Source organism: Diabrotica virgifera, chromosome 3 (assembly GCF_917563875.1).
Source record: "Diabrotica virgifera virgifera chromosome 3, PGI_DIABVI_V3a".
Taxonomy (NCBI): Eukaryota; Metazoa; Arthropoda; class Insecta; order Coleoptera; family Chrysomelidae; genus Diabrotica; species Diabrotica virgifera.
This window is the reverse complement of record NC_065445.1, coordinates 45,715,550-45,742,695: the sequence shown is the minus strand read 5'-3', so window position 1 is coordinate 45,742,695 and position 27,146 is coordinate 45,715,550. Positions and strand designations below refer to the sequence as shown.

Below are 27,146 nucleotides of genomic sequence, written 5' to 3'. Positions count from 1 at the left end.
GATCTTGTGTAAGCTCTATAGAAAATTAGCGCAGTTTGAGGTTCTGCTCCCCACCAAGTTCGCATGATGGATTTTAGGAAGTTTGGTCCTTTGAGCGTTGAGCTTTTCCATGTCTAAAAAAAAACTTTTGGATTGGAGTTTGAGCAGTGAGTATACGAGCAAGTCAATTTGCAAGAAATTTCTGTTGACTTTTTCTGTAGACACTTTCATGAATTGATGAAATAAAATATTAGAAGATGAAGATGTTGCTGAAGTTCTACGACGTTGTTCTGAAGCTTTAATATTTCTCGTAAAATCATTATAGCCATCAAAATACGACAATAAGTAAATGAACGTGAAATGCGGCGATACCGTATAATTTACAGGTTCACCACCGAGTTGTATGAGCATTTTGATTTAAATTCTACTTTCCCTCCACTTGGACTTGTGCTGTTGGTTGCTTTTACTTGGGGGATGAAAGTCATCCCTTCTAGGGAGTGAAAAAACATGCGTTTAAAATAAACTTAACAATCAACATAAAAACAACATATCAAGAACAAGTGAAAGAACAATATTTCAAATGAGCCATAGTCCGTCCCACCTTGACTTTACAGTATAGGGAACATAGGCAATGCTTATGAGAGTTTTCAGCGCAGTGATGCCGATTTTATCAAAAATAATTTGTAATCGAACATTAGAGAGATTAAAGTAAAACTGTTTTAGAGAGACAATCTATAATTTTAGGATTCGTATGCATTTAAGTTTATTTGAAATACTATAGTTATTACGCATATGAATCCTAAAATTGTAGATTGCCTTTCTAAAACAGTTTTAATTTACTCTCTCTAATGTTTAATTACAACTTTTTTTGATAAATCCGGCATAACCGCGCTAAAAACTCTCATAAGGACTGCATTGCCTATGTTCCTGATACTGCAACGTCAAGGTGGGACGGACTATAGCACACAATTTTCCAAATGAGTTAGCACCTAGTCTCGTTTAAAGAAATCATCGATTACGTCATCACGCCCAGATGGATGACGTCACTAGAATGATATAATATGCCAAAAAATCACAATTTAAAAATAAAAATCAATCTATTTCGCGATTTTTCCGTAAATGCGCTATCTTACGCAGTAACGAATTTATTCCTTTCATTTGCACCATACTGTATGATAAAATATTTGGTAAACACTGATATAATAATCACAGATTCCGACAAAATAAATAATGCTGTTTTTTAAGGATATGGAAGCACTCTGCAGAAACACAAATTAAGGCATTTTCGTCAGTTCTCGAGACAGATATTGAGGCCAGCTCAAACGAAAATGCTTTGTCCGACGAACAGTTAAAATTAGAAATCGAGAAAATTTTGCCCAGTTTGCCAGAAATTAAAAAGGATTGGGAATCGGATGCAAAAAGGGGATATAATCAAACTTGTGCTAAGTAAGTATTGACACATGACACATTTTTTTTATTAATTTCGTACATAGACAAGTACGTCTTGCATGGCTTGCCTATCAAAATATATGTTCGTAGCTACCCTTAGGGGGGCGGGCGTAGTAGGGCTTGAAATCAACATTTTCTTCACATTTTTGTGATATATTGATAGAAATCAGTGGCGGCCGGTCAGGGTCGGCAGGGTCGGCAGTGCCGACCCACACATTTATAGATATAGATTTTTTAAATATTTGTATCTGTGAAATAAAAAAAAATCTATCAGATAATACAGACTAAATTTTATTCATGGTTTTTAAAAGAATTTGATCAATCCGAGCGTTAAGTGATCCCTGCGCATAACAGACTTCTCAAAAAATGAATGATCCGAGCCATTTATCTGACTTTTCGGCTAGCCGTTCCTAACTCATCCGTAGCTTGACAATTGACACGTAAAACTCAACGACATAACAAGTCGATGAGCAAGCGAACATTACTTCTCTCCGTGGGCAATAGCAGATACGGCATGGCAGGTTAAGCGGCAAGTACGGCACATTTCGGTCTGCCGGTCGGTGTTTCATTTGGAAGCATGCATCGGTAGAAATTGTCCAAAATAATCACGCCGTTTTACGTCGTTTAATTGATATTGTAATTTTTTTAAGTTGTCAGGAATTATCATTTAGTGGATATGATGGATCAAAGCATTTGTTAAAAATCAAAGTAATTATAGAGAATTAATAAAATTGTTTTGGAAATAACTATTTACTTTCTGATTCGAAGTGTATTCGTAATACAGAATGAACTAATACATATAATCAAATAGATAAATTTTAAATAACGTTGTTGAATCTGAGATTTAGAAAACCATTTGCTTTTCACTGAAAGTAGTTGAAACTTCTGATTATCATGTCATTCACAATTATCAATTATTTTGTTCGATACGCGTTACGTGGTAATATTTATGAGAGGTTTTTAGGTTTTAGAGATGTGAGTAAAAGCAATAAGGCAGAATATATTTTTGGTGTTTTAAAGAACAGATTCAAATTTTTTTGATACCAAAAATAAATTGGTAGGGCAAACTGGAGCAATCTTATGACGGCGTTGCTGTGATGAGTGGTGAATTGAATAGTCTCCAGGCAAAAGTTAAAACTATTGCATCACAAGCTTTATTAACTCACTATTATGCGCATATAATGAATTTAGTTTTACATGATACGTGTAAAAAAATAAAGAATATCGTCTTTTCTTGCCAGTTTAGCTCACCTAAACAGATTACTACTTTAGAACAAATTTGTTTCGAAAAAAAGCGAACAGTTTGTCAGACGCGATGAAATTTGAAATATCGGTTAGTTTTATCTAAGCAGATTATCTCTTATAGTTTTAGTATCTGTAGCAGATTTTCGTGAACAGCTTTTGGAAGTTTTTGATTTTATTATCGAAGGCGATGATTTTGAAAGTGGCGATACCTCGATTCGTGAAGCAATCGGTTTGAGAACTTTATTAAATACTAATGACTCTCAATATTTTTTTAAATATTTTTAAGACAGAGTTTGCCCAAGATATTCCTTGTTGTTCAAAATCAGTAAACTGACATTATTTATTCTAAATATAGAATACGAAATCTGGTGCAAAATGTCAGAGATTTTCGTAATGATAGTAGTTTCCAATATATACGTAGTGACGTTTTGGATTCGCTTGATATTTCCGAACCACCCCAAAAAAGACAACGACATGATACATATCTCGAAAAACGAGTAAGTATATCTTGAAATTTTGGATACCTACTATTATATGCAAATAGATACTCGTTTTTCGAATTTTGAAGATTTGCAAATTTTTGACCTCTTTGACGATTTAAAATTTAAAAGTTACGTTCGCCAAAGAATTTCCAAGATATTTATTATTACAAGTTAGGTACTTAAAAATTATGCTGGTCCAAATATTTTCAGAAAGTGGGATAAGTTGCACAATATGTATGTATAATTCTATGTAGTAAGTACTGCAATTCATTACAACAAACTGTTTATCAATTTTCTTATTACCACCAATTTCTGCCTAAAAAAAAACGGGATTTACCTTGTCTCAAAAGAATCAACACGTATTGTCGAAACACCATGAAACAAGAGAGAATGTCAAGTATATCAAATAAAAAAAAGCAAAAAACAACAAAATCTCCTATGATGAATTAAGCCTTTTAGTTTGACGGTATACCTATATGAGGAGATAAAAAAACCTTGCCAACCCTGTCTCCAAGGCCACGAGTCGCCACTGATAGAAATTGTGGTAGAGTTATGGTAGAATTTTGGTATAATTATCAATTAACAAAATAGGTATCAAAACGGGTAATAGAAGATGCAGTCCATTTAAGACGACAAACGGACTACTACAGGGCTCCTCCACATCCCCTACACTGTTCAAAATGTTCCTGGAAAAATCCCTGAAACCATGGAAAAGAAAGTGTGAACGAATAGGTATACCAGTAAGAAACGAACATCTACATATATAACCTAAGTTTTGCTGACGACCAAATAGTGATTGCACAAGACGAAGATGACCTCAGTTTTATGAAGAGAAATCTGAAACAGCAATATACAAAGAATGAGATGGAAATAAACTTAAAGGAAACTGAATACCTAACAACCGAGAATACATAAATAAAACAGCAGGAAATAGACGAAGGTAAAACAAAACAGAGGAACAGACAAGTACAAGTATTCAGGTTTCATAATATCAAACAAAGGAACATCGGAAGAATTGAACCCAGTACTGTAGTGTAATATCAGAAATAAAACAAAAAAAAAAAGAATATGACAAGAACTATCCTCACTTTATATATAAATATACAGCAACATTTGCATATCGTTATAGGTTATGGATTATGTATTTTAGAAAGGAACTACAACTTTAAAGGGGTTTTATTGTTTTATATAGTCAATGGACCTCTAAATATGAAAAAACCGCCGAGTGCTACCATTTAAAGGGGTACGTTTTTGAGAAAGGGGTGCATTAGTCCCTAGGCACAGGGCGAATTATTCTGAGTTCTATGAACGTTTGGTACAAACACGTCTACAGGAAAAATTTTCCAGGTTAAACTTACTATCGAAATATTACATTTTAAAGTCAAAAATATTTTTTTACAAAAATATATTCAAAAGAAAAGCAAGAAAAAGCACAAAAGGTAGCATTTTTGTTTCTTGCCCTATAACTTTTTCCACGGGGATATAGGTATTGGCACTGCATCACAGAAAAAAACTTCCATCCTTCCTCTTTAAAATGACGTTTGGTGTAAGTCTGTATGATTTACAGTTTCCAAAATATGATTTTTCAAATTTCGCCACTCACAACAATTTTGGGCCATTTTCCGTGTTACTTCGCAAACATTGTTCTGTAACTTTTTTTATGCAGCATTAGGTATATGCAATGTTACATTTGGTATGTAGTAAAGTCAATTATCTTTAAAATGGTCTGTCGTAGAAGGCTGTATGACTATTTTTAAGTAAGATATGGTTTTTCAAAATTTTATACTTTTAATGATTTTTGATATATTTTACCATTATTTTTAAATTTCTCATTATAACTTTTTTATTGTATATTTAGGTATATTCATTGTTCAATAAAAGGAAAGCTTATTTTCTTTACTTTAAAATGGTATATTGTAAAAATTCTAGGTTTATTTTTAAACAAGATATGCTTTCCCAAAATTTGACATATACACATGCAATAGGCCCCACTAAGTTGGAACCATATGGAAAACTTTTTATTATTAACGTTATGAAAAACATTATTCTTTTGAAAATGCTCTGCATAGTCTAAAACCTAAGATGTAATCATCAGATATATAATTTTATCAATAGCGTACGAGGTATGTTAAAAAATATGAATTTCGCTCAAGAGTAACGTACCTTTATATTTCACAATATCGAAAAGTGTTATTAAGAAAAGTTATTTAAAATTAAAAATTATGTTACACTATGCAATTATATTCTTCTAATTAAAAAAAAATAAAATTATTTTTTTTCTAAATTACGGATACCCTTGGATATCCTACGGATAGGGATATCTTGTTTAAAAATAGTCCTAGAAGTGATTTAAATACACCATTTTAAAGTAAAAAAAATAAGCTTTTTTTATTCTAGAATGTATCTATCTAAATGTACAAGAAAAAAGCCATAATGAGAAATTTAAAAAATAATCATAAAAAATATCAATAATCATTAAAAGTATAAAACCTTGAAAAAGTATAACTTGTTTAAACATAGTCGTATGACTTTATACAGTAGACCATTTCAAAGGCAATTGACTTCTCTTTCTACTAAATGTACCATTGTATATACCTAGAAATGCGTAGAAAAAAGTTACAGAACAATGTTTGCGAAATAATGAGGAAAATGGCTCAAAAATTCTGCGAGCGGCAAATATTAGAAAAATCCAATTTCGGAAACTGTAAATCCTAGAGACTTCTACTAATCGTCATTTTAAAGAGGAAGGCTGGAAGTTATTCTACCTAGAGCCCTGTGGAAAAAAATTATGCGGAAAAAACAAAATTGCTTTCTTTCGTGTTTTTTCTTGCCTTTCTGGAATATATTTTTGTAAAAAAAAAATACTTTTGACTTTAAAATATGATATTTCGATAGTAAATTTATCCTGGAACAATTTTCCTGTAGAAGTGTTTGTACCAAAAGTAAATGAAATTCACCTTAATTCATCCTGTGCCTAGGGACTAATTCACCTCTTTCTCAAAAACGCACCCATTTAAATGGTAGCTCTCCGTGGTTTTTTCAAATATAGAGGTTCGTTGACCATATGAGACAATAAAATCCCGTTAACGTTGTAGTTCCTTTTAACTCTCTTATTTTGAACATAATCAATAGCTTATTAATATAGTTGTGTTTTTACAGGTTTGTACTACCTCTAGACATTGAGTACCGCGACTCATATTGGCAATCTCAGAAAACTAGTAACGGTATGTTCCTTTTATACAATGCATATTTGGATACCAGATCGGAAAATACACTTGGTCCTACTGTAAGAATTGTAGGAATGATAGATATACACGAAATAAGTTCAACTACATATTGTCAACTTTGGTTTAACGATACAAACAACCCAGTAATCGTAAAAACCTTTGAACATAGAAGTATCTGGTGGTTCGGAAAACCACAAGAAGGTTATTTTATACCGTATCTTATATCATGCGTTTTGCCAAAAGAATTTAGCAAACGAATTCCGGAATCTATTTCCTTGGTGGAAAGAGAGTGTGATAATGCAACTAATCGCTTAAGAGTTTTATACGACAACCCTGGGAAAAAAGAAGATTTTGCAGTTTGTACAAAAGGTAAATAGCTGAAATAAGTAGCTTAAATTATTTCTTTACGATATCGTATTCCTAATAGCAAAATTAAAGCACCACTTTAAAATTGAGACATTTTTAATGTCTAGAATTTCCTAAAGGTCTTGTCCGATTTGAGTGATTTTTTTAATATGTTATAGCCTTATTCTTTAAGTGTATCGTTGCAACGATGTTGTTTCTAGACAGGTAAATGTCATTACATACCGGGTGTAACAATCATACTGTGTTTTTTCTCAAAGTTTGAAACACCCTGTGGAATGTGCTGAAATTTAAAAAAATATCAAAATTAAAACTCAATCGTAGCCTATGATTTTTTTTTTGATTTTGTTTTTGACACATTCGCTTGTGTTCGATAATAAAAGAGATAATATGTAATGTTTAGTCCAAAACGTTTTTATTAGAATAATATAAGAAAAAATAAATACGAGTTTAAGGCGGGTTGACATTACAAGTGGATAACGAACGTGGTTCACACTAAAAAACAAGCGTTATCTACGCTTCTGTGCAATACATTTCGTGAGAAACGTTATTGTGTTTACACTGGGCACGATAGTTGTATATTTTATTAGTGAACATGGCGTCATCATGTGTATACCAAGGCTACTATTGCAACCTATGTGTATACCTAGGCTACTATTACAGCCTATGTGTATATTGGAGGCTACTATTGCAACCTGCGAAATAATTGCTATTATTTTTCGAGTACATGTTTTGCTGTAAAATTTTCAATTTCAAGCTGAGCAACCATTCTTTCTACTCATTATTTTTATACCTTGCGTCAGAATCATTCCAGAGTACAAAATCACTTTCGTACAAGTCTACAAATCTAACATAACGATCTCTCGTTCATTCAGACGCTCACTTTTTAGGTTAGAAGCACGTGCTTAAATGCGGGTTGACATTACTAGTGAATAACGAACGTGGCTCACGCTTACGTATTTTGCCCGTGCTATTGTTAGATATTTTAGTATCTATTTTCAAACTCGAGCAGTACATTTGTATTTATGCAATACATAGATACAAATGTACTGCTCGAGTTTGAAAATAGATAATAAAATATGTAACAATAGCACGCTCAAAATACGTAAGCGAGGGCCACGTTCGTTATTCACTAGTAATGTCAACCCGCCTTAATGCGTGAAATATTTAACATGTTTAATGTCTTTCGTGGCGTGGCGTAGACCATTCGTGAGACAATCGTGCTGCACGAACATCTGTTTACATTAGTCGTGTAGCACAGCTCAACTACGTAAGCGTGAGCAACGTTCGTTATTCACTAGTAATGTCAACCCGCCTTATAGCATAATTACTAATACACAGTAATATAATATACAGTAATAAAAATAAATCAATACAATACGCGTCAGCAGTGCGTGTTTTTGCCTCTACTTCTAAAGAAGGTGCCACATCGACGAGACATACTCGAAATGAGGTTTGCTATTTGGCCTTGATATCATTTCAATCGAGTAGGTACTACTGTTTCTACCTCTTGAGTGGTTCTAGGAGGTGGCAAAAGCTGTCGTAGCCTTCTGCCAATTATGTCCCACAAATATTCGATTGGGTTAAGATCTGTACTATGCAGTGGCCAATTCAAAAGTCCGAAGATTTACCTGTAGAACGTGAGGTCTTGCATTATCGTGCATTAGCAAACAATTGTTAGCAATAGGTATAAGGTGCGAAAAGTACAACACGCTCAGATAAAATATCGGTTATGTAGCTTTCACTACAGACAGGGCCGTATCCTGTCTCCTACTTTGTTCAATTTATATTCAGAGGAAATAATCCAGGAAGCACTAGAAGACCTAACCACGGGAATACAAGTAAATGGCCGACCAATCAATATTATACGGTTTGCCGACGACACTATTTTATTAGCCGAATGTCTTGAGGATTTACAACAAATGGTTGACAGAGTGGTAGAAGTCAGCCAGGAAAACGGACTGTCCCTAAATACAAAAAAGACACAATTGATGGTAATCACAAAAGCTCAACAGCGCCAAGAAAGCATAACAATACATGGAGAACAAATTAAAAAGGTTGAAAAATATAAATATTTGGGTACAATAATTAATGAAAGTAATGAGTACACAGAAGATATTAAAGAAAGAGTAGGACAGGCAAGAAATGCTTTCAACAAACTGAATAAAGTACTCTGTAGCAGCGACATTACAATTTCTTTAAAGATAAGACTTCTGAGATGCTACGTGTTCTCCGTATTATTCTATGGGTTGGGGGCTTGGATATTAAAGAAGGATGTTTCGGACAGATTAGAAGCCTTCGAGTTATGGGCCTACAGAAGAATATTAAGAATAAGTTGGGTGGATAGAGTCACGAATATCGAGGTGTTGAGAAGAATGGGAAAAGATAAAGAGGTTTTAAATACAAATAAAGTCAGAAAACTGCAATATCTGGGACATATTATGAGGGGCGAGCGTTATAACTTGTTACAATTAATAAAACAAGGAAGAATACAGGGTAGAAGGAGTCGCGGAAGAAGACGCATCTCCTGGTTAAACAATTTGAGGGCTTGGTTTATTGCACTTCTGCTGATCTCTTTAGAGCGGCGGTATCGAAAGTGCGAATTGCCGTGATGGTTACCAACCTTCTTAGAGGAGATGGCACATGAAGAAGAAGAAGCTTTCACTGTTTAAAGAAGTTTCATGTAAAGGAACCCCCAATTCCTCCCCGAACCATTATAGCCCCTCCATTAAATGATGTTCTGTAGGTTGCACTGGGCATAATGCTGAATCGGTCTCGGATTACTCAAACGTCGACCGGAACTGTAGAGGCAAAATCTGGATCCATGTGTAAACAGAACGTTTTCCCAGTCGTCATTATTCCAGTTCACTCGTGATCTGGTAAATTACAATCTAGCTCTGTGAGTGGCGGCTCGTCAGCGTCGGCAGGGTCGGCAGTGCCTACCCACACATTTATGGACACATTATAGATTTTTTAAATATTTAATTTAATCGGAGTTGATGATATTCGTTTCTGTGAAATAAAAAATATATCTGTGAGATAATATAGACTAAATTTTATTCATTGTTTTTAAAAGACTTCGATCCCGATACGTTAGTTAAGTGATCCCTGTGCGCTGTGCGTAAGAGACTTTTCAAATTAATGATCCTATAGCCATGCACCCGCACCCGATTGCGATTGTGTGAATTCTTATTATAAAGCCCGGCACGGCACGCCGTCCCCAGATCGAGGATTTGCTATATAATAAGAAGCTATGGAATATTAGCCGATAGGCAACCAATTATACATTCTCCGTACTTATTTGAATGGCAAGTACGGCAGCGGGTACCTCTGCCGAGGCCGAGCGGTGATCTGCAAACGGCAGAAAGACACGTACGTAGCCACGTATTGCCTTGATAGCGCGCCCGGGATAATTATGAAATAGGTACCTAAGTAGTTTTACGTCGTTTAATTATTAATATTATTATTGATATTGTAATTCTTTTAAGTTGTTAGGAATTACCATTTAGGGGACAGGATGTATCGAAGCATTCGTTAAATCAAGTTAATTATAGAGAATAAATAAAATTGTTTAGCAAATACGATCTGGAATTTTCTAATTTATTTTCTGACTCGAAGAATATACCGGCGTACCTAAAACAGCACAGAATGAAAGAATCAATTAGTAGTTACATTTTGATCCTTTTCGGTAGAAATAGACGAAACTACTGATAGAGGTAACATGTCATTCACAAGTATCAAAAATTGTTCTTCGATACGCGTTACGTCTAAATTTATGAGAGGTTGTTAGGTTTTCAGACGTGAGTAGAAGCCATAAGACAGAATATATTTTTGGTGTTTTAATTGAAAGGATAGATTAAATTTTTTGATATCAAAAATAAATTGGTAAGGCAAATTTATGACGGGGCTGTCTTGATGTCCAGTGAATTGTATGGTCTCCGGACAAAAGTTAAAACAATTGCACCAGGAAAAACTATTATTTACTCACTGTTATAAGTCATTGACCTCTTTGACTATTCAAAATTTAAAAGTTACGCCAAAGAATTTTCAAAATATCTATTAGACAAGTTCATTAAAAATTATTATCCATCATTTTTTAATCAAATAAAATAAGAAAATGAATTCAGAGTTTTATATTCTGATCCAAATATTTTCGGAAGGTGGGATAAGTTACAGACTATGTATAATTTCATATACTGCAATTCATTAGGTACAACAAACTGTTCCCGAAATTAATAAATTATTGTGCTCAAATGTGGACAAATTCTGTCTCAAATGAACGGGATTTCTCTTGTCTCAAAAGAGTCAAAACGTATTGTCGAAACACCATGAAACAGGAGAGAATGTCAAACTTGTCTCAAATGTCAATAGAAAAAAACTTTTAAAATCCTTCCAAAATAATAATAAATTTTACAATTATTACATACATTATAACCCATTTTGCTACTTCCAAACAACATAGACTAGAGTTAATTTATAAACAGGTATAGTTTCTAAATTTATAGGAAAAAAACAAAAAAAAAATAAAAAAAAAACCAAATATCTCCTATGAAATTGAAGCCTTTGGAGACAAAACCTTGCCGACCCTGTCCCTAAAGCCAAGAGCCGCCACTGAGCTCTGTGGTGGTTTGTAGTTAATGCTGGGTCTGTATCACACAGCGTCGGCTTAGGGATACAAAAATCTACCTACATTTTTTTCCATTTTGAGATATCCACACCATTGAACTTACCTTATTGAGTTCTTTTGAGTGACACAAAATTGTATTTCTCCGAACACCAGTAAGGAGTTTCTCTTACCCCAGTAAGGAGTTTTCATAACTACATTTCTTAGCAATCTTTGAGTGTCACAGAAATGTAAGTGGTCTTACATTTTTGTGATACTGTGTTTTGACTGATGATATTGAGTTACATTTTTGTGGCATAAATTTTATTGCACTGAAGGGTGGTTGCAGGTAGCAACAATGGATTTAATAATTTGTTTCGTATAGTTGGCGGCGTGGTCTGTTGCATTTCCAGCTCTGTTACAACTGTGAAGGCGTAAAAAAAGTAAATAAGTTGATAATTTCATCGGCTTAGGGACACAAAATTGTATCTCAGAAATGACTACTCTTCAGCAGAGCGTATCACAATCAATCAGGTGTGCAAAGTGATTGACACAATTAAAATTAATGTTTGAAAACGTTTTCAAAGTTGATATTTATTTAAAAAAATAAATAAAAAACTGTTTATCGGTCCTGTCAATATCTTAACTCGATTAATTTTATTTTGTGATTTTAAATAAAGTTATAAAATGAATTATGATTATTACTTTTATTATTTATTATTATTAGAACATTGGGTAACCCTCAGTTGTAAAATTAGATTAAAATACTGTAGCAACAAAGAATTACAAATAAATTACTAATCCCAACAGTAAGTCTCTATAATAATAGACGTTTCATTTAGGGACACAAAAATGTATCTCCACCACTTTTTATCTAAATATTGTTATTGACAACACAATTTATCCATTGTTGGGTATGATTGTATTACCATCAATGGTACTACCTTAAAGTAAACATTTCTAAGATTAATAATTCGGAACAAAAAATTTGAGGATAAACTACTATATACAGATCATTACAAAATGCAAATCACTTTTTTAAAAACCTTAAATAAGCTCTGCTGAAAAGTAGTCATTTCTGAGATATAATTTTGTGTCCCTAAGCCGACGACAGAATCATGAGATTTGGGTCGGAGGTCCAAAAGTTTTTGTCTGAATGATTTGACATGGAATGTACCCTATTCAATTTTGTGTTAATTATTATTGATATTAAAAATAAAGTAATCTCCGATAATAAGACGCATTTTCTTTGCTTTTTAGGCTTAAGTTTTCCAAACGATATTTCCTCTAGACTGACGGAGTGGATAGAAATGTTAGATGTTACAGGCGTAAATAAAATCTTTCTCTACGAGCTCTACACACATCCGAATACAAGAAAAATTTTAAATTATTATGAGAAAATGGGGAAAGTATGTCTGTAACAATCGTTTATATTTTAATAGCATATTATTCAACGAGCATGTAATGCTGGCCAGTACTCACGATGATGAAGTTTGCAGCCTTTACATGCGAGTAGGATAGTATACTTTTTCTACATTTTTTATTTTAATTTGAAGAATCTATAATTACTAACTACTCGAGATTAAAATTATGATTTACAAAAATAAATTTTATTTACTAGTAGTACATGGCTGAAAAATTGGTTGCCTACTACTAGCGAATGCTCTCTTATGTACCTATTTTAAAAAATACTACAAGAAATTGTCAATTCAAGGTATATTGGTTTCCAAAAAATTATAAGCACCAATTTGTACGTACTGTTAATGTACCTAATAAATAGGTAATGGATAATATCGGAGGGCGTATTATATAAAGTTATAATGTATATTTATTATTTAACTATATACAGGGTGTCCCGAAAAGATTGGTCGTAAATTATACCACAGATTTTGGGGTCAAAAATAGGTCGATTGGACCTAACTTACCTATATACAATAGTGCACACAAAAAAAGTTGTTTGACGCACAGCCCTTTGACGTTACAAAATTAAAATGGATTTTTTTTCATATACCGAAAACTCTTAGAAATTTTTTATTAAAAATGGACATGTGGCATTATTATGGCAGCAATTTCTTAAAAAAAAATTAAGTGAAATTTGTGCACCTCACAAAAATTTTATGGGGGTTTTGTTCCTTTAACCCTTAAACGCCCAACCTTTTTTAGGTTCCATGTACGCCCAAGGGTGGGTAAAAAATGTCCACCTCGAAAATAGCTAATATATTTATTGAGAGTTGCTGGAAATGGATTAAACTTTAGAATCTTTTACTTAATAAACATAGCATCTTCTAAAATATTAAGATAAACAATTTACAAACCTTACAACAACATTAAAATGTACATCAAAATTAACATACCGGTAAAAGCCAGTAATTCGGATTTGTCGATTTTCTTCACATTCTTCTTTCAGCCTCCTCATTGGCGGATAATTATGTCGATTATGTAATTATACGTCGATAATTATATGGATTATGTTATATATCAACGAGAAATTGTATAGAAATCTTTAGTTACAAGTCTTACCAACGGTGTTCTTTTTATGCCCACCCATATTTAACTCAAGATATTACTTTTATTTTGAACAATATCGGTGGAACCAATTTAATATTCGATAAAAGGCTGTCTTTTTAAAAATAAATAATTTTGGAAATTTTTTAAACACGTAATAAATATGTTACAAGGGAATATGCATTAGGTGGACATTTTTTACCCACCTTTGGGCGTTTAAGGGTTAAAGCCCCCCCCCCCCCAAACTTTTGTGTACGTTCCAATTAAATTATTTTTGTGGCACCATTAGTTAAACACAATGTTTTTAAAAGTTTATTGCCTCTTAGTACTTTTTCGATAAACCAGTGTTTATCGACATATTTTGAATATTTGTCGAATCCACCGCATATTTGTATATGGTTAAGTACGATTATAGAGACCAGTTTTAATAATCTGAAAATTTATTTATAATTTAAATTTTTAGGTATATTTTGAAAAAGAAGCCACATCTCTATAAAAAGTGACTTGTCAAAAAAATACTAAGAGGCAAAAAAGTTTTAAAAACACTGTGTTTAACTAACGGTACCACAGTAATAGTTTAATTGGAACGTACACAAACATTTGGGGGGTTTAAAGAACAAAACCCCCATAAAATTGTTATGGAAATATATTAAAAAAGAAGCCGCCTCTCGATAAAAACGAGCTTATCGAAAAAATACTAAGAGGCAAAAAAGTTTTAAAAATGTTGTGTTTAACTAATGATACCACAATAATGAATTAATTGGAACGTACGCAAAAGTTTGGGGGGGTTTAAGGGAACAAAACCCCCATAAAATTTTTATGGGGTGGACAAACTTCACTATAATTTTGTTTTAAGATGTTCCTGCCATATGAATGATACATGTAGATTTTCAATAAAAAAACAGTTTTCGATATATTAAAAAAAATCGATTTTCATTTTGTAATTTCAAAGGGCCTGTAACTTTTTTATGAATACATTTGTACTAAGGTGACTTACATTAGGTTCAATCGAACTATTTGTGACCTCAGAATGTGTGGTATAATTTATGACCAATCTTTTCGGGACACCCTGTATAATATAATAATAAAACTATAATATATAATATGTTATAATATATTATTTAATGTCCGACTGGTATATTATTTGACAAATAATGACATGATTTCGAAGTCAGTTAAGTATGATATAATGCCCTAGGGCGTTGTTTTGAGAAATAACGCCCTAGGGCATTAAATTTAAATAAAAAGTTAAATACTGTCAAGTTGAAAAATAACAACATAAGTAAAACTATGGTTACCACAATTATTACGTTACGACTATTGTTGGTAAATGTCTTTATTTGAAAACTAATTCATTTAAAATTCATTCAAATTTTTGCATGCAAACAATAATTTAGTCGGATATTATACTTTAAAGGCACCACGGGTATTATAGATAATAACGCTTTCGGTCAACGTATACCCCTCGGGCCAAAGGCACTCGGTATATACACCATTAGCCTCAAGCGGTATTATCCTTTTAATACCCTTGGTACCTTAATAACTATAAAACAATATAAGTAAAATAAACACAAAACACAATATTATAAGTCACAAATAAATTCCAATGTCACTGTCGCTGAAAATAATGAAACGACAAAATTCATAATAAACAAGATATAAAAGTAAAAAATATACTGACCAATTGTTACAGTTAAAAATCCTTTTAAAATTTTTGTAAGTTAATTTTTGATATAAATTACAATACTTGTTATAATAAACAAGTTTATCTATAATATATTTATTTATATTTCATTTATTAAAAGTGGCGTTTTTAAAACTTTAACTTAACTTCTGCCCGTGAGTAATGACCCATGATTAACTTCAGCCCGTGAGTAATATTACTCACGGGTAAAATAATTGGTGTTATTATCTATTCAAAAATAGTGAATAATGGGCATGTTAATAAACGGTCACAGAAAAAACTACTTTTTTTGGAAAATGTATGTCCAAACATTATGCGGTCAAAATACAAACATCAAAAATGCCTAAGGAACACCACTTTTATTCCAAGTTTTACAAAAAAAAACCTAAACATTTTTTAAAAATATTAATATACTATATACGATATAATATACTGTTATAATACTATAATTATTAATATTAATCATCATCATTCCCTTTGCATTATCCCTATGCGGGGTCGGCTTCCCTAATTGCATTTCTCCACACACTTCTATCTTGGGTCATATCAATGTTAATCCCATTTATCAACATGCCCTGCCTTATCGTCTCCCCCAGGTCTTCTTTGGCCTTCCTCTCCTACTCCTTCCAGGAATCTGCACTTCAGCCATTCTTCGTATGGGTGATTAACGTCTCGACGTTGAACATGACTGAACCATCTTAACCCATGCTCTCTCATTTTGGCATCGATTGGTGCCACACCTAGACTTCCCCTAATATACTCATTTCTAATTTTATCCTTATTTGCCACTCCACTCATCCATCTAAGCTATCTCATTTCCGCCACATGCATTCGTTTTTCCTCTTTCTTTCTCACTGCCCAACATTCAGTTCCGTACATCATAGCTGGTCTTATGGCTGTTTTATAGAATTTTCCCTTCAGCTTCATTGGAATTTTTCTGTCACACAACACACCACTCGCTTCTTTCCACTTCATTCATCCAGCCCTAATTCTACGGCATGCATCTCCATCTATTTTCCCACTACTCTGTAATACCGATCCTAGGTACTTACAACTATTGCTTTTCACAATCATTTCACCATCCAAACATACCATTTTATTTGTAGTAACTCCATCTTTAAATGAACATTCCAAATACTCTGTTTTTGTTCTACTAAGTTTTAAACCTTTTTCCTCCAGAGCTTGTCTATACTGTTCCAGTTTTTGTTCTAAGTCTCTTTCACTATTTCCTATTAACACTACATCATTAGCATACATTAGGCACCATGGAATACTACACTGTAGTTTCGCTGTTATCTGGTCCAAAACTAATGAGAACAAAAAAGGACTAAGCACCGAGCCTTGGTGCAATCCTACTTTCACTTGAAATTTGTCAGTCTATCCCACACCTGTCCTAACACTAGTCGTTACTCCCTCATACATATCTCTCACAATCTTTGCATATTCGCCAGGGACTCCTTTCTTATTGAGTGCCCACCAGAGAATCTCTCGAGGAACTCTATCATATGCTTTCTCAAGTTCAATGAACACCATATGAGCGTTGGTCTCTTTATTCCTGTATTTTTCCATCAGTTGCCATACAATGAAAATTGCATCTGTTGTTGATCTGCCCTGAATAAAGCCAAATTGATTATCCGATATATCGGTTTCTTCACGTATCCGTCTAGCATTTACTCTCTCCCATATTTTCATGGTGTGGCTAAGTAGTTTTATAGCCCTGTAGTTTGTACACTGTTGAATGTCTCCCTTGTTTTTGTAGACAGGTACTAATATACTGCTTCTCCATTCGTCTGGCATTTGTCTAACTTCCATAATTCTATTAAATAGACCTGCTAGCCAACTTATTCGTGTCTCTCCCAATGCTCTCCATACTTCCCCAGGAATGTCATCTGGTCCGATTGCTTTTTCTTTCTTTATTTTTGAAGCGCTTGAGCCACTTCCTCTTTTGTTATTCTGGTAACCATTGCTGTTACTGTCTCCGTTAACTCAGCAGACTGTCTGTCAAACTCTTCATTTAATAATCTGTCAAAATATTTACTTCATGTCCTTTTGACATCCTTTTCGTGAATTAGTATTTTATTATTTTTATCTCGGATACATCTAATCTGATTAAAATCTCTTGCTTTCTTTGCTCTCTGTTTGGCTATTTTATATATCTTTGCTTCGCCTTCCCTGGTATCAAGTTGATCGTATAGGTTTGAATACGCTTCTGCTTTAGCTCTTGCTACTGCTACTTTCGCTTCCTTTTTGGCGCACATGTAGTTTTGAAGATCTATGTCCGATCTGGTTTCTTGCCACTTTTTATATAGTTTTCCCTTCTCTTTTATCTTTCCTTGTACTTAATTTGACCACCACCAAGTTTCTTTATCCTCATACTTCTTTCCTGACGTTTTCCCAAATATTTCAATAGCCGTCTCTCTAATAATATTGGCCATTTTTCTCCAAATTATGTTAGGGCTTCCTTTCATGTTCCAATATAATTATTAATATTAATATTAATTTTAATAATGGTGCTATATACAACCAACCAATAACAAAAATAAAAGCAAGGACACAAATTACAACAGAATTTATAACATTAAAAGGAATAAAGCAACGATGTTGTCTGTCCCCCATTTTATTTCAAATATACCTCGAAAGTGAAAAAGATGAAAAAAAAATGCAGGTCAATGGGGATACCGCTCACCAACACTATGGTATATACGCTCAACTTTGCAGACTATCAAGTAATAATGGCTCAAGATTATGACGATTTAAACTTTGTATATAGCACGAAAAAATTAAAGACTATGATATATGGGTTCTAGAAGTAAATAAAAAGAAAACCGAATAATTGTGCATTAGAGGAGAACAAAAAGATCTCATATTAGACGATAACACCACGATAAAGTACTGTTGTGACTACAAATATCTATTGTATGGATGGAACAGGATTCACAGGATCCACAGGATGGAACATTAGATAAAGCCATAAGAGAGAGAAATACGTCAGGGAAAAAAGCCATCACAATGTTAACCAGCATTTTATGGGACCAATCCATCAGCAAAAAAATAAAAAGAGGATATATGAGACTGCAGTAAAAAGTATCACTTTATACAGCTGTGAGGTATGGCCACTGAAAGAAAGAACACTGGCAACGCTGAGAGCAACGGAAATGGATTTTTGGAGAAGATCTAGAAGAGAAAAGAGTACCAACGAACGCATTAGAGAAATAATGGGGATCAAACGAACAATCACAGATGACCTAACAACAAAACAACTTATCTGGTTCGGACACATACAAAGAATGGATGAACAACGAATACCAAAATAAATATTAAAATGGCAACCAAAAGGAAAGAGAAAACGAGGTAGCCCCAGAAAAAGTTGGAGCGAAGGAATAAATAAAGAGCTGAGAGAGAGGGCCATAGAAGAGGACCTATGGAACAACCGGACGAAGTGGCGATTGGAAGTCGGAAAATGGCGGAGAACGTTATAAACTGACAAGAAGTAGTAGTAGTAATATTACAGGGTGAGTCTTGAGGAACTGTACATACTCCTACCTCGTATAGAGGCCCCTATGGGGAATAACAAATGACCATTAAAAAGTGTCTGCTCCCATTGTTTAATAATATACAGGGCGAGTTTTGCATTTTGACAGAAATTTATATTCGTCATAATTTTTGAACGGTCAGATCGATGTGCCTCTTATTTTGGTCAATCGTTACACTATTACCACCTAATCAACTGATTTATTCAAACTAAAAAAAATCAGGCCCGGCTTTAAAAAATTAGTTCGTTTCGGTCTTAGAAAAAATTTCACCCTGTATACGCTTTTTGAAAACTCCAATATTAATTTTAAAAATTAGACAAATAGGCAATTAAAACGACATATTTATTTTTTCCCCACACGATTACTTAATTTTTTATAAAAAAATCAAATTTGACTATGAATTAAAAATTTGGTAAAGTGAACCATAGATTTAAAAAAATTAGATTTTATTACAAAAATTATTTTTTTTTTAACAAATATTTGATTTATGTTACCACCCAATCAACTGATTTATTCAAACTAGAAAAAAATCAGGTCCGGCTTTAAAAAATTTTTTCGTTTGGATCTTAAAAAAAATTTCACCCTGTATACGCTTTTTGAAAACTCTAATATGAATTTAACAAATTAGACAAAAATGGACAATTAAAATGGCATATTTATTTTTTCCCCACACGTTTACTTAATTTTTTATTAAAAAATCAAATTTGTTAAAACACGCAATTTTACCAAAAAAATTATAAAAAATTAAAGAACGTTTTTCTTAAAATTAAAAGTTCACCATTTTTTCTTTTTTTTTTTTTTCTATAACACGTCTAGATCTAAAACTCCCCATAACACTTCTCTTTGGTCTCTATAGTTTAACATAGACGTGATCAAATAGATAAATTTTAAATTTTTTCACTTAATTTTTGCGTTTTAACTTTGAAATTCACAAATCTTCACCTTTTATTTTTAAAAATTCATAACTTTTACGAGAAGAAGACTGAAAGTCTACAACAATTGTCATAGTCTTCACAATGGTAAGAGATATGTGCTGTAAAAATTTCAGAAAAAAAAATTAAAATGGAACGTTGCGCGTTGTAGCGAGTTAAATTTTTTTCATTTTTAGGTTAAAATTCCGATTTTGACAAATTTTTGTGAAATTTTATCTAAAACCAACACGAAATAATTTTTTAAATCCGGGCCTGATTTTTTTTTAGTTTGAATAAAGCAGTTGATTGGGTGGTAACATAAGTTAAATATTTGTTCAAAAAAGATTCATTTTTGTAATAAAAGTAAATTTTTTAAAATCTTTGGTTCACTTTACCAAACTTTTAATTATTATTCATAGTCAAATTTGATTTTCTTATAAAAAATTAAGTAATCATGTGGGAAAAAAATAAGTATGCCATTTTAATTGCCTATTTGTCTTATTTGCGAAATTCATATTAGAGTTTTCAAAAAGCACATACAGGGTGAAATTTTTTGTAAGACACAAACAAAATAATTTTTTAAAGCTGGACCTGATTTTTTTCTAGTTTGAATAAATCAGTTGATTGGGTGGTAACATAAATCAAATATTTGAAAAACAAATAATTTTTGTAATAAAAGTAAATTTTTTTAAATCTATGGTTTACTTTACCAAACATTTAATTCATACTGAAATTTGATTTTTTTTTTATAAAAAATTAAGTAATCGTGTGGGGAACAAATAAATAGTCATTTTAATTGGCTATTTGTCTAACTTGTAAAATTCATATTAGAGTTTTCAAGAAGCATATACAGGGTCAAATTTTTTCTAAGACCCAAACGAACTAATTTTTTAGAGCCGGACCTGATTTTTTTCTAGTTTGAATAAATCAGTTGATTAGGTGGTAATAGTGTAACGATTGACCAAAATAAGAGACACATCGATCTGACCGTTCAAAAATTATGACGAATATAAATTTCTGTAAAAATGCGAAACTCGCCCTGTATATTATTAAACAAGGGGAGCAGACATTTTTAATGGTCATTTGTTATTCCCCATAGAAGCCTCTATACGAGGTAGGAGTATGTACAGTTCCTCATGACTCACCCTGTATGTTACTGCGAAAGTCCGAAATCCGGAGAATATCGACATACATCGGTGAATATCAACATTCAAAAAGGCGCTTAGCTTAAGTTCGAATTATTGGTTAAATATCATATTTTCTAACATTCACCGGTAAATACCGACATTTATCATAGCTCTGAAGATGACTTTATAAGCCGAAAGCGCTTAGCTAGGAATTAAATATTTTGTACACACTCCAAAATACGATTCTCTCCATTTCAATTCTTTACAATTTAGAAGATTGTTACGTCACATTTTATAATTTGAGATCGGGTATCTAAATTGTTGGAGATATTGAAATTCCGTTTTTAGATTTAGATTCAGGTGACAAAACTACATAATAATTCTTTGGTAGATGGGCTCCATCTATTGCAGGGCGGGGCCGACGTACAAACGAACAAACAGGCTTTGCGAATTTATAAACGAAAACAAAATTTTCGCTGAAAATCATTTTGTTTTGAAATCCTTTGTGTATTAGATATTTTTGACTTGTGTATTTAGTGCAGTCACTGAAGGTTTTCGCCTCCGATTTCGTTGAACCTCCATTGATTTTCATGAAAATTGGTGAGTAGTTAGAGAATACCTCAAGGAACAAAGGTGACATAATGCCAACTTGCGCTTTTATCCTGGGGGATACCCCCTATCGGAAGTAAAAATTATTTTATTAAAAATAATACCATAAATCGATAGAGGGTCAAATTCTAAGCAAAATTTGTTATATGAAGTTATAAAATAAATCAAAACTTTTTGAGTTATTAAACATCAAAAATTTTAATTTTTCGTGAAAAAAATCCATGTTTTTAACCGAGTTTTCATAAATAACTCAAAAACCATAAGTTTTTACAAAAAAGTTATAATTAAAGAAATTGAAGCTAATGAAAAACGAAATAAACTTCTCGCTTAACAAACTAAACTAATGTTAATTGGAAGTAAGTTAGGGGTAATTAAATGTATATTTTTTTAGACGAGTACTCAAATCTAAGTATTTAAGCTTAAATAACGGGAAAACGATCAACTTTATAAAATATACGTGCCATGCACTTACCGAAGTACTTCGAAATACCTATCAAATGAGCTCCAGGAGAAGTTAATTGCATCAAAATTAAGCTATAAGTTATGATGGAAATAAGAGAGCTCTTTTGAATTTTTTAGGAAAAAGTGAAAAATAAAACAGACGCCATTTCCACAAAAATTTTAATTTATAATAATCCTTACTATAACTTTTATATATAAGCACAAGTAATGATTTCAATAATACTGACCGGTTTAGAATGCATATTTTTGAAAAAAACATATAATTTAATAAAATCAGAATTTTTAAATTATTGTAATTTTCATTTTCTTTTGATAAAAACTCCAAAAATACTCAGTATACATAAAAAATTTTATTTAATCAAATTTTAGTATTTTCTGTACCAAATATTCTACCGTTTTTACTATTTCCCTATGGTAAAAAATAACCGAGATAAAAACGTTTAAATCTTAAATTTTGCTGCGACAACCATGTAATCGGGACTATTTAACCTTTTATTTTTAAAAAAGTAAGACGGTTAAAAGGAAAAATTTAACTTGGTTTATTATCCCTCGAAATTAGCTTTCAAATGGTTTTTAGGTGAACCTGATATCATAAAAAATGACGGAGTTATTAAAAAAAACAACACCATTTTTTTGGAAAATTTTTAAAAGATAAATTTTGAAAAATTTTTGGTGCATAAACTTTTAACGCTATCAACTTGTTCGGGGACTCATTTGATAGATATTTTTAAGTACTTTGACAAATGTTTAATACTTTTTGTTATAAAATGCACAGTTTTCCCGTTATTTAAAATCGACTATTTGGATTTGGGGACTCTCCAAAAAGAATAAACATTTAATTACCTATAATTCACTTTAAATTAAAACTAAAATGTTTTTGGTAACTAGTTTATTTCATTTTTTATTAGCTTTAATTTTGGTAATAATAACTTTTTTCTAAAAACTTAGAGTTTTTGAGTTATTTATGGAAAATCGGTTAAAAACATGGATTTTTCTCACGAAAAATTAAAATATTTGATGTTTAATAACTCAAAAAGTTTTGATTTATTTTTATAACTTTATATAACAAATTTTACTTACAATTTGTCTCTCTATCGATTTATGGTATTATTTTAATTAAAATAATTTTCACCCCCAGAATAAAAGCGCAAGTTGGCATTATGTCACCTTTGTTCCTTGAATTATTCTCTAACTACTCACCAATTTTCATAAAAATCGATGAAGGTTCAACGAAATCGGAGGTAATAGCTCATATCCACCTTCAGTGACTCCACTAATTTATATTTATGTTTAAGATCCAAGTAACTACTTTGACGTTACCGGGAGGCCAATCTAATGTTCCGTTTCTACAACATTTTTATCTCCAGAAACAAATTCTAAGAAAAAGACTTAATGAAATTGTTCCATACAATGATTGCTTTTACAGAAACATGTATCGATACAAGTAAGTATGTGTGCTATACTTTTGTGATTGACATCTGAATTTTGTAGAATTGATATTTCTAATTTTGATGCTCTGTGGTGCTATTATTTTTTTTTACTCAGTACTATCCTTTCATTTAACTCAGTACTATGCTTTTATTTTCGTACACCTGCTTAGTCGTTGCTTAACTCTTTCTCCATGTGGTCAGAACTCTTTCAAAAATGAGACACTCTATAATGTCTTCCTGCTGATATACAGGCTGTCCTCGAAAATAGCGGTTTTCTTTAAGGTATGGATGTAATACACAATGTAGAACAGAAGAGTCCTATAACATTTTTTGCTAAAGTTAACTGTTTCCAAAAAAAAATTACAGTGTTCTCCATATAAGTTAGCTTTTATTTTCATAAAATTTAATCTGGCATCGTCGTACCAGAACCCGTTTTTGACTTTGGAAATTTAACATAATTGAACCCCTTGTTTATTTATTATTTGAGGTGTAATTTCAAGGTTGTTGACACAGGAAATGTAGGTACCTACCGCCAAAATAATTATTTATTGCTTTAATAATGTGGCACATAATGAATAATCTGACGATAATTTTACAGGTAGCACTGGAATCATTTCTTATATGGAGGAAGAAAACCACAATCCATCTGCTCCTACATTATGCATATGCCCCTTTTGATCCTCCTTGTGGCGTCTACCTTTTTGTTCTACATTTCCTTTCCTGAACCTATATTGATGGTCTTTAGATGCCACGTTTCTCCATTATCTCCATGTTCAGGGAGGGAGATTATTCTTTCCAACAAGCTCAAAGACCTTGCTTAAGGTATTTAGCAGGCATACAGATCGGTTTCAGTGATCTATCTAGGGTGGTAGATCGATTTTGGTGATACAGTGATTCTTACTATTTCTTCTGTTATTATGTGAGTTAAAACAAAGTCTTTTTATAGTTCTAATTTTTATTCTATACGAATGACATTTTATATGTCTTACGAAGAATCTTCATTTGTTTTGTAAAGTGGTACTTAATTTTGATTTTTCGGGTTAGATTTGCGCATCAAAAATGTGATGAGATGTTTTATAATTCTTGTGTAATATTAAGATCAAATGCTTGGACTCAAACTGTTTCAAGCTGCACAATAATTATTACATATCAATTTCCACCACTTTGATTTAGGTTTATAATATTCGGTGATCTTAGTTAAATACAAAAATAAGAATATATGTTTTTTTCCATAGGTATATTATTGTGATTGATACAGATGAAGTCATAGTTCCTATGAAAGATGACAATTTAAAAGCACTGATGCACAGAGTCAAAACGAAGTTATTAGCAACTGGAAAAATTGAACGCGGAGCTGCATATACTGTGACAAATGTTCATTTTGTTAATGGTTCAACTGAGGATGAAACTATACCTAAGTAAGTGTAGATGTTGGTTTATTAGTGTATTCTAAATTTCTTTAACCCTTATCCGGGCAACACATTTTACTTACGTAACCGGGCAACTCGGGTCCATTGGGCCCACTACTGTTATTGAATGTACTATCCATATTTACCCATATATTTCTAATATCCTTTTTTGATTTTTTATTAAAGTTAAATTTAAATTACCTAGATTACAAAAAAAAAGTTCCACCTATAGTATGCGGTCTACCTCGAGGGTGCCATCTATCCGAAAGATTTGCACAAAATAATGAAATGCAAGAAAACTTTGGTAGAAAAATATTTATTTACAAGTAATAAACATTTGGAGCCAAATAAAGATTACCTCGATACGGAACAAGTTGCTCATCTACCGTTATGTGTTTTCCTGGTAAATAGTATTTCTGAAAGTTTTGGTTGACTTGATTCCACACATCGCGTATTGCTGCTAATTTATCGTTTCTTCTTCGATCAGACCTCGGGTCATTATCGTCAAATCGAACAAATCTTAGCAAGTTTTTGAATCATTTTAACCCCATGGTAGCTTTAAATATAGTAGCTCCATAAAATTTACTCCAAAATATATCTACATTATGGATGTTGGCACTCAGGTGCCCTTAGTAGTACACTCCGGTGCAGTTAGTAGTAGTCCAATAGAGGCATGTAGCTCCGTAGAGTTGAAATATTTCCAGTTCTCTATCCCCAGGACTTCTTAGGCTTCCTTATTTGTACATTTCACTATTGCGTTCACAATTTTTCGTCCACAAACAAACAATAGGAATTAACAGGATTATCTACACTTTGACCAGGAATTAACATTACTTTGTGCACTTTGCTTTTTATTATGTCGCAGTATTGCATACGTCCTGTCGGTTGTGGTTAACTCTTCCAGTTAATTTCGCCCTTAGTTTCAAAAATTACACACTCTGAAATCTGGAAACTTGTAGCTACACATTCTTCTTCATTATCACTCAATACTACTTCTTCTGATAATCCTCTTCACTTGCTTCCGAAAGATGATCCTCAATTTCAGAGTCACTTTCAATGCCACCTACTTCAGGAGATTCTTTATCATAGGAATTCCATAAATTATTAGCAATATCTTGCAGTTCTGCAGCTGATAATTGCTTTCGGAACATTTTATTGGCACTATCTACTTTCACTGTAATTCAATATAATTTTAGGAGCTTAGTTATCAAAACTAACATCGATATCAAGCGACTGATAGCAGATGCATTATTTATTTCAAAATATGTATAGGTACCCACCTAAAAATATTATTGCATTCCAACAATGTTTATCAGTTTTTAAAATTCATTTAGAATAGATATAACACCTATTGTAAGCATCTCTTTGATATTCACATCAAAGAGATGTTTACATTGTTTGTAACACGTTTACTTTATTACTGGATTTCTGGAATCATAAAAGTCGTTTAGATAATCCAAAAAACAATACCTGACTGCCAGTTTAACTTCTGTAACAAAGATTTAGACTTTGGGTATAAATACAAACAGGATCCGACGGGCCCGTGTTGCCCCTTTACGTAACAAAACTCTTTCGACGCAATAATTTCAGAAATGATAATGAATATTTTGAATAGCTCATGACTATGTTGAAGGAAACATACTTCTAAACAAATTCAGTGATGCATAAAATTCAATAAAATTTTTTTATCAGTTTCTGATAAAATAATTGGCGTCTCGGGTCCGTTGGACCCACCTTGCCCGGATAAGGGTTAATTATTAAAGAGGAAAGTTTTTTATGTGAAGACGGGCGATTAAGCTGCATTAACAACTAAAAACCAATATTTTAAAATGAAGTAAGTCAAAAATAAATGCTTATCAAGAACTGATAGAATAAGACTTGAATGGGGATGGACTTGAGCCGAAACGACCCGAGCTTTTGACAAGTTTGAGCTCGGCTCGAAATTTCTAGCCGATCTCGAGATAGAAGCAATATTTCGAGCCAAGCCGGGCTCGGCTGGAATTTATTTCATATTTTACGTACACACTGTATATTGGAAATACATATTTGTAGTCTGAATGACTTGTTCTCAAGCAAAAGCATCAGTCGTAGCAGAAAAAATTAATCAATATATTAGCTAAATTATTGA

General features: G+C 32.4%; 1 protein-coding gene across 1 annotated transcript in view; it reads left to right on the top strand.

Moving 5' to 3' along the window:
- Positions 1 to 27,146, top strand: part of LOC114342814 (uncharacterized) — a 34,485-nt gene that overhangs the window by 3,838 nt on the left and 3,501 nt on the right. Inside the window, exons 3-7 of the mRNA XM_028293617.2 lie at positions 1,225 to 1,425; positions 6,315 to 6,751; positions 12,609 to 12,757; positions 23,475 to 23,623; positions 24,845 to 25,027. Coding sequence (XP_028149418.2) covers positions 1,225 to 1,425; positions 6,315 to 6,751; positions 12,609 to 12,757; positions 23,475 to 23,623; positions 24,845 to 25,027 — 1,119 coding nt within the window. The remainder of the gene's footprint in view (positions 1 to 1,224; positions 1,426 to 6,314; positions 6,752 to 12,608; positions 12,758 to 23,474; positions 23,624 to 24,844; positions 25,028 to 27,146) is intronic.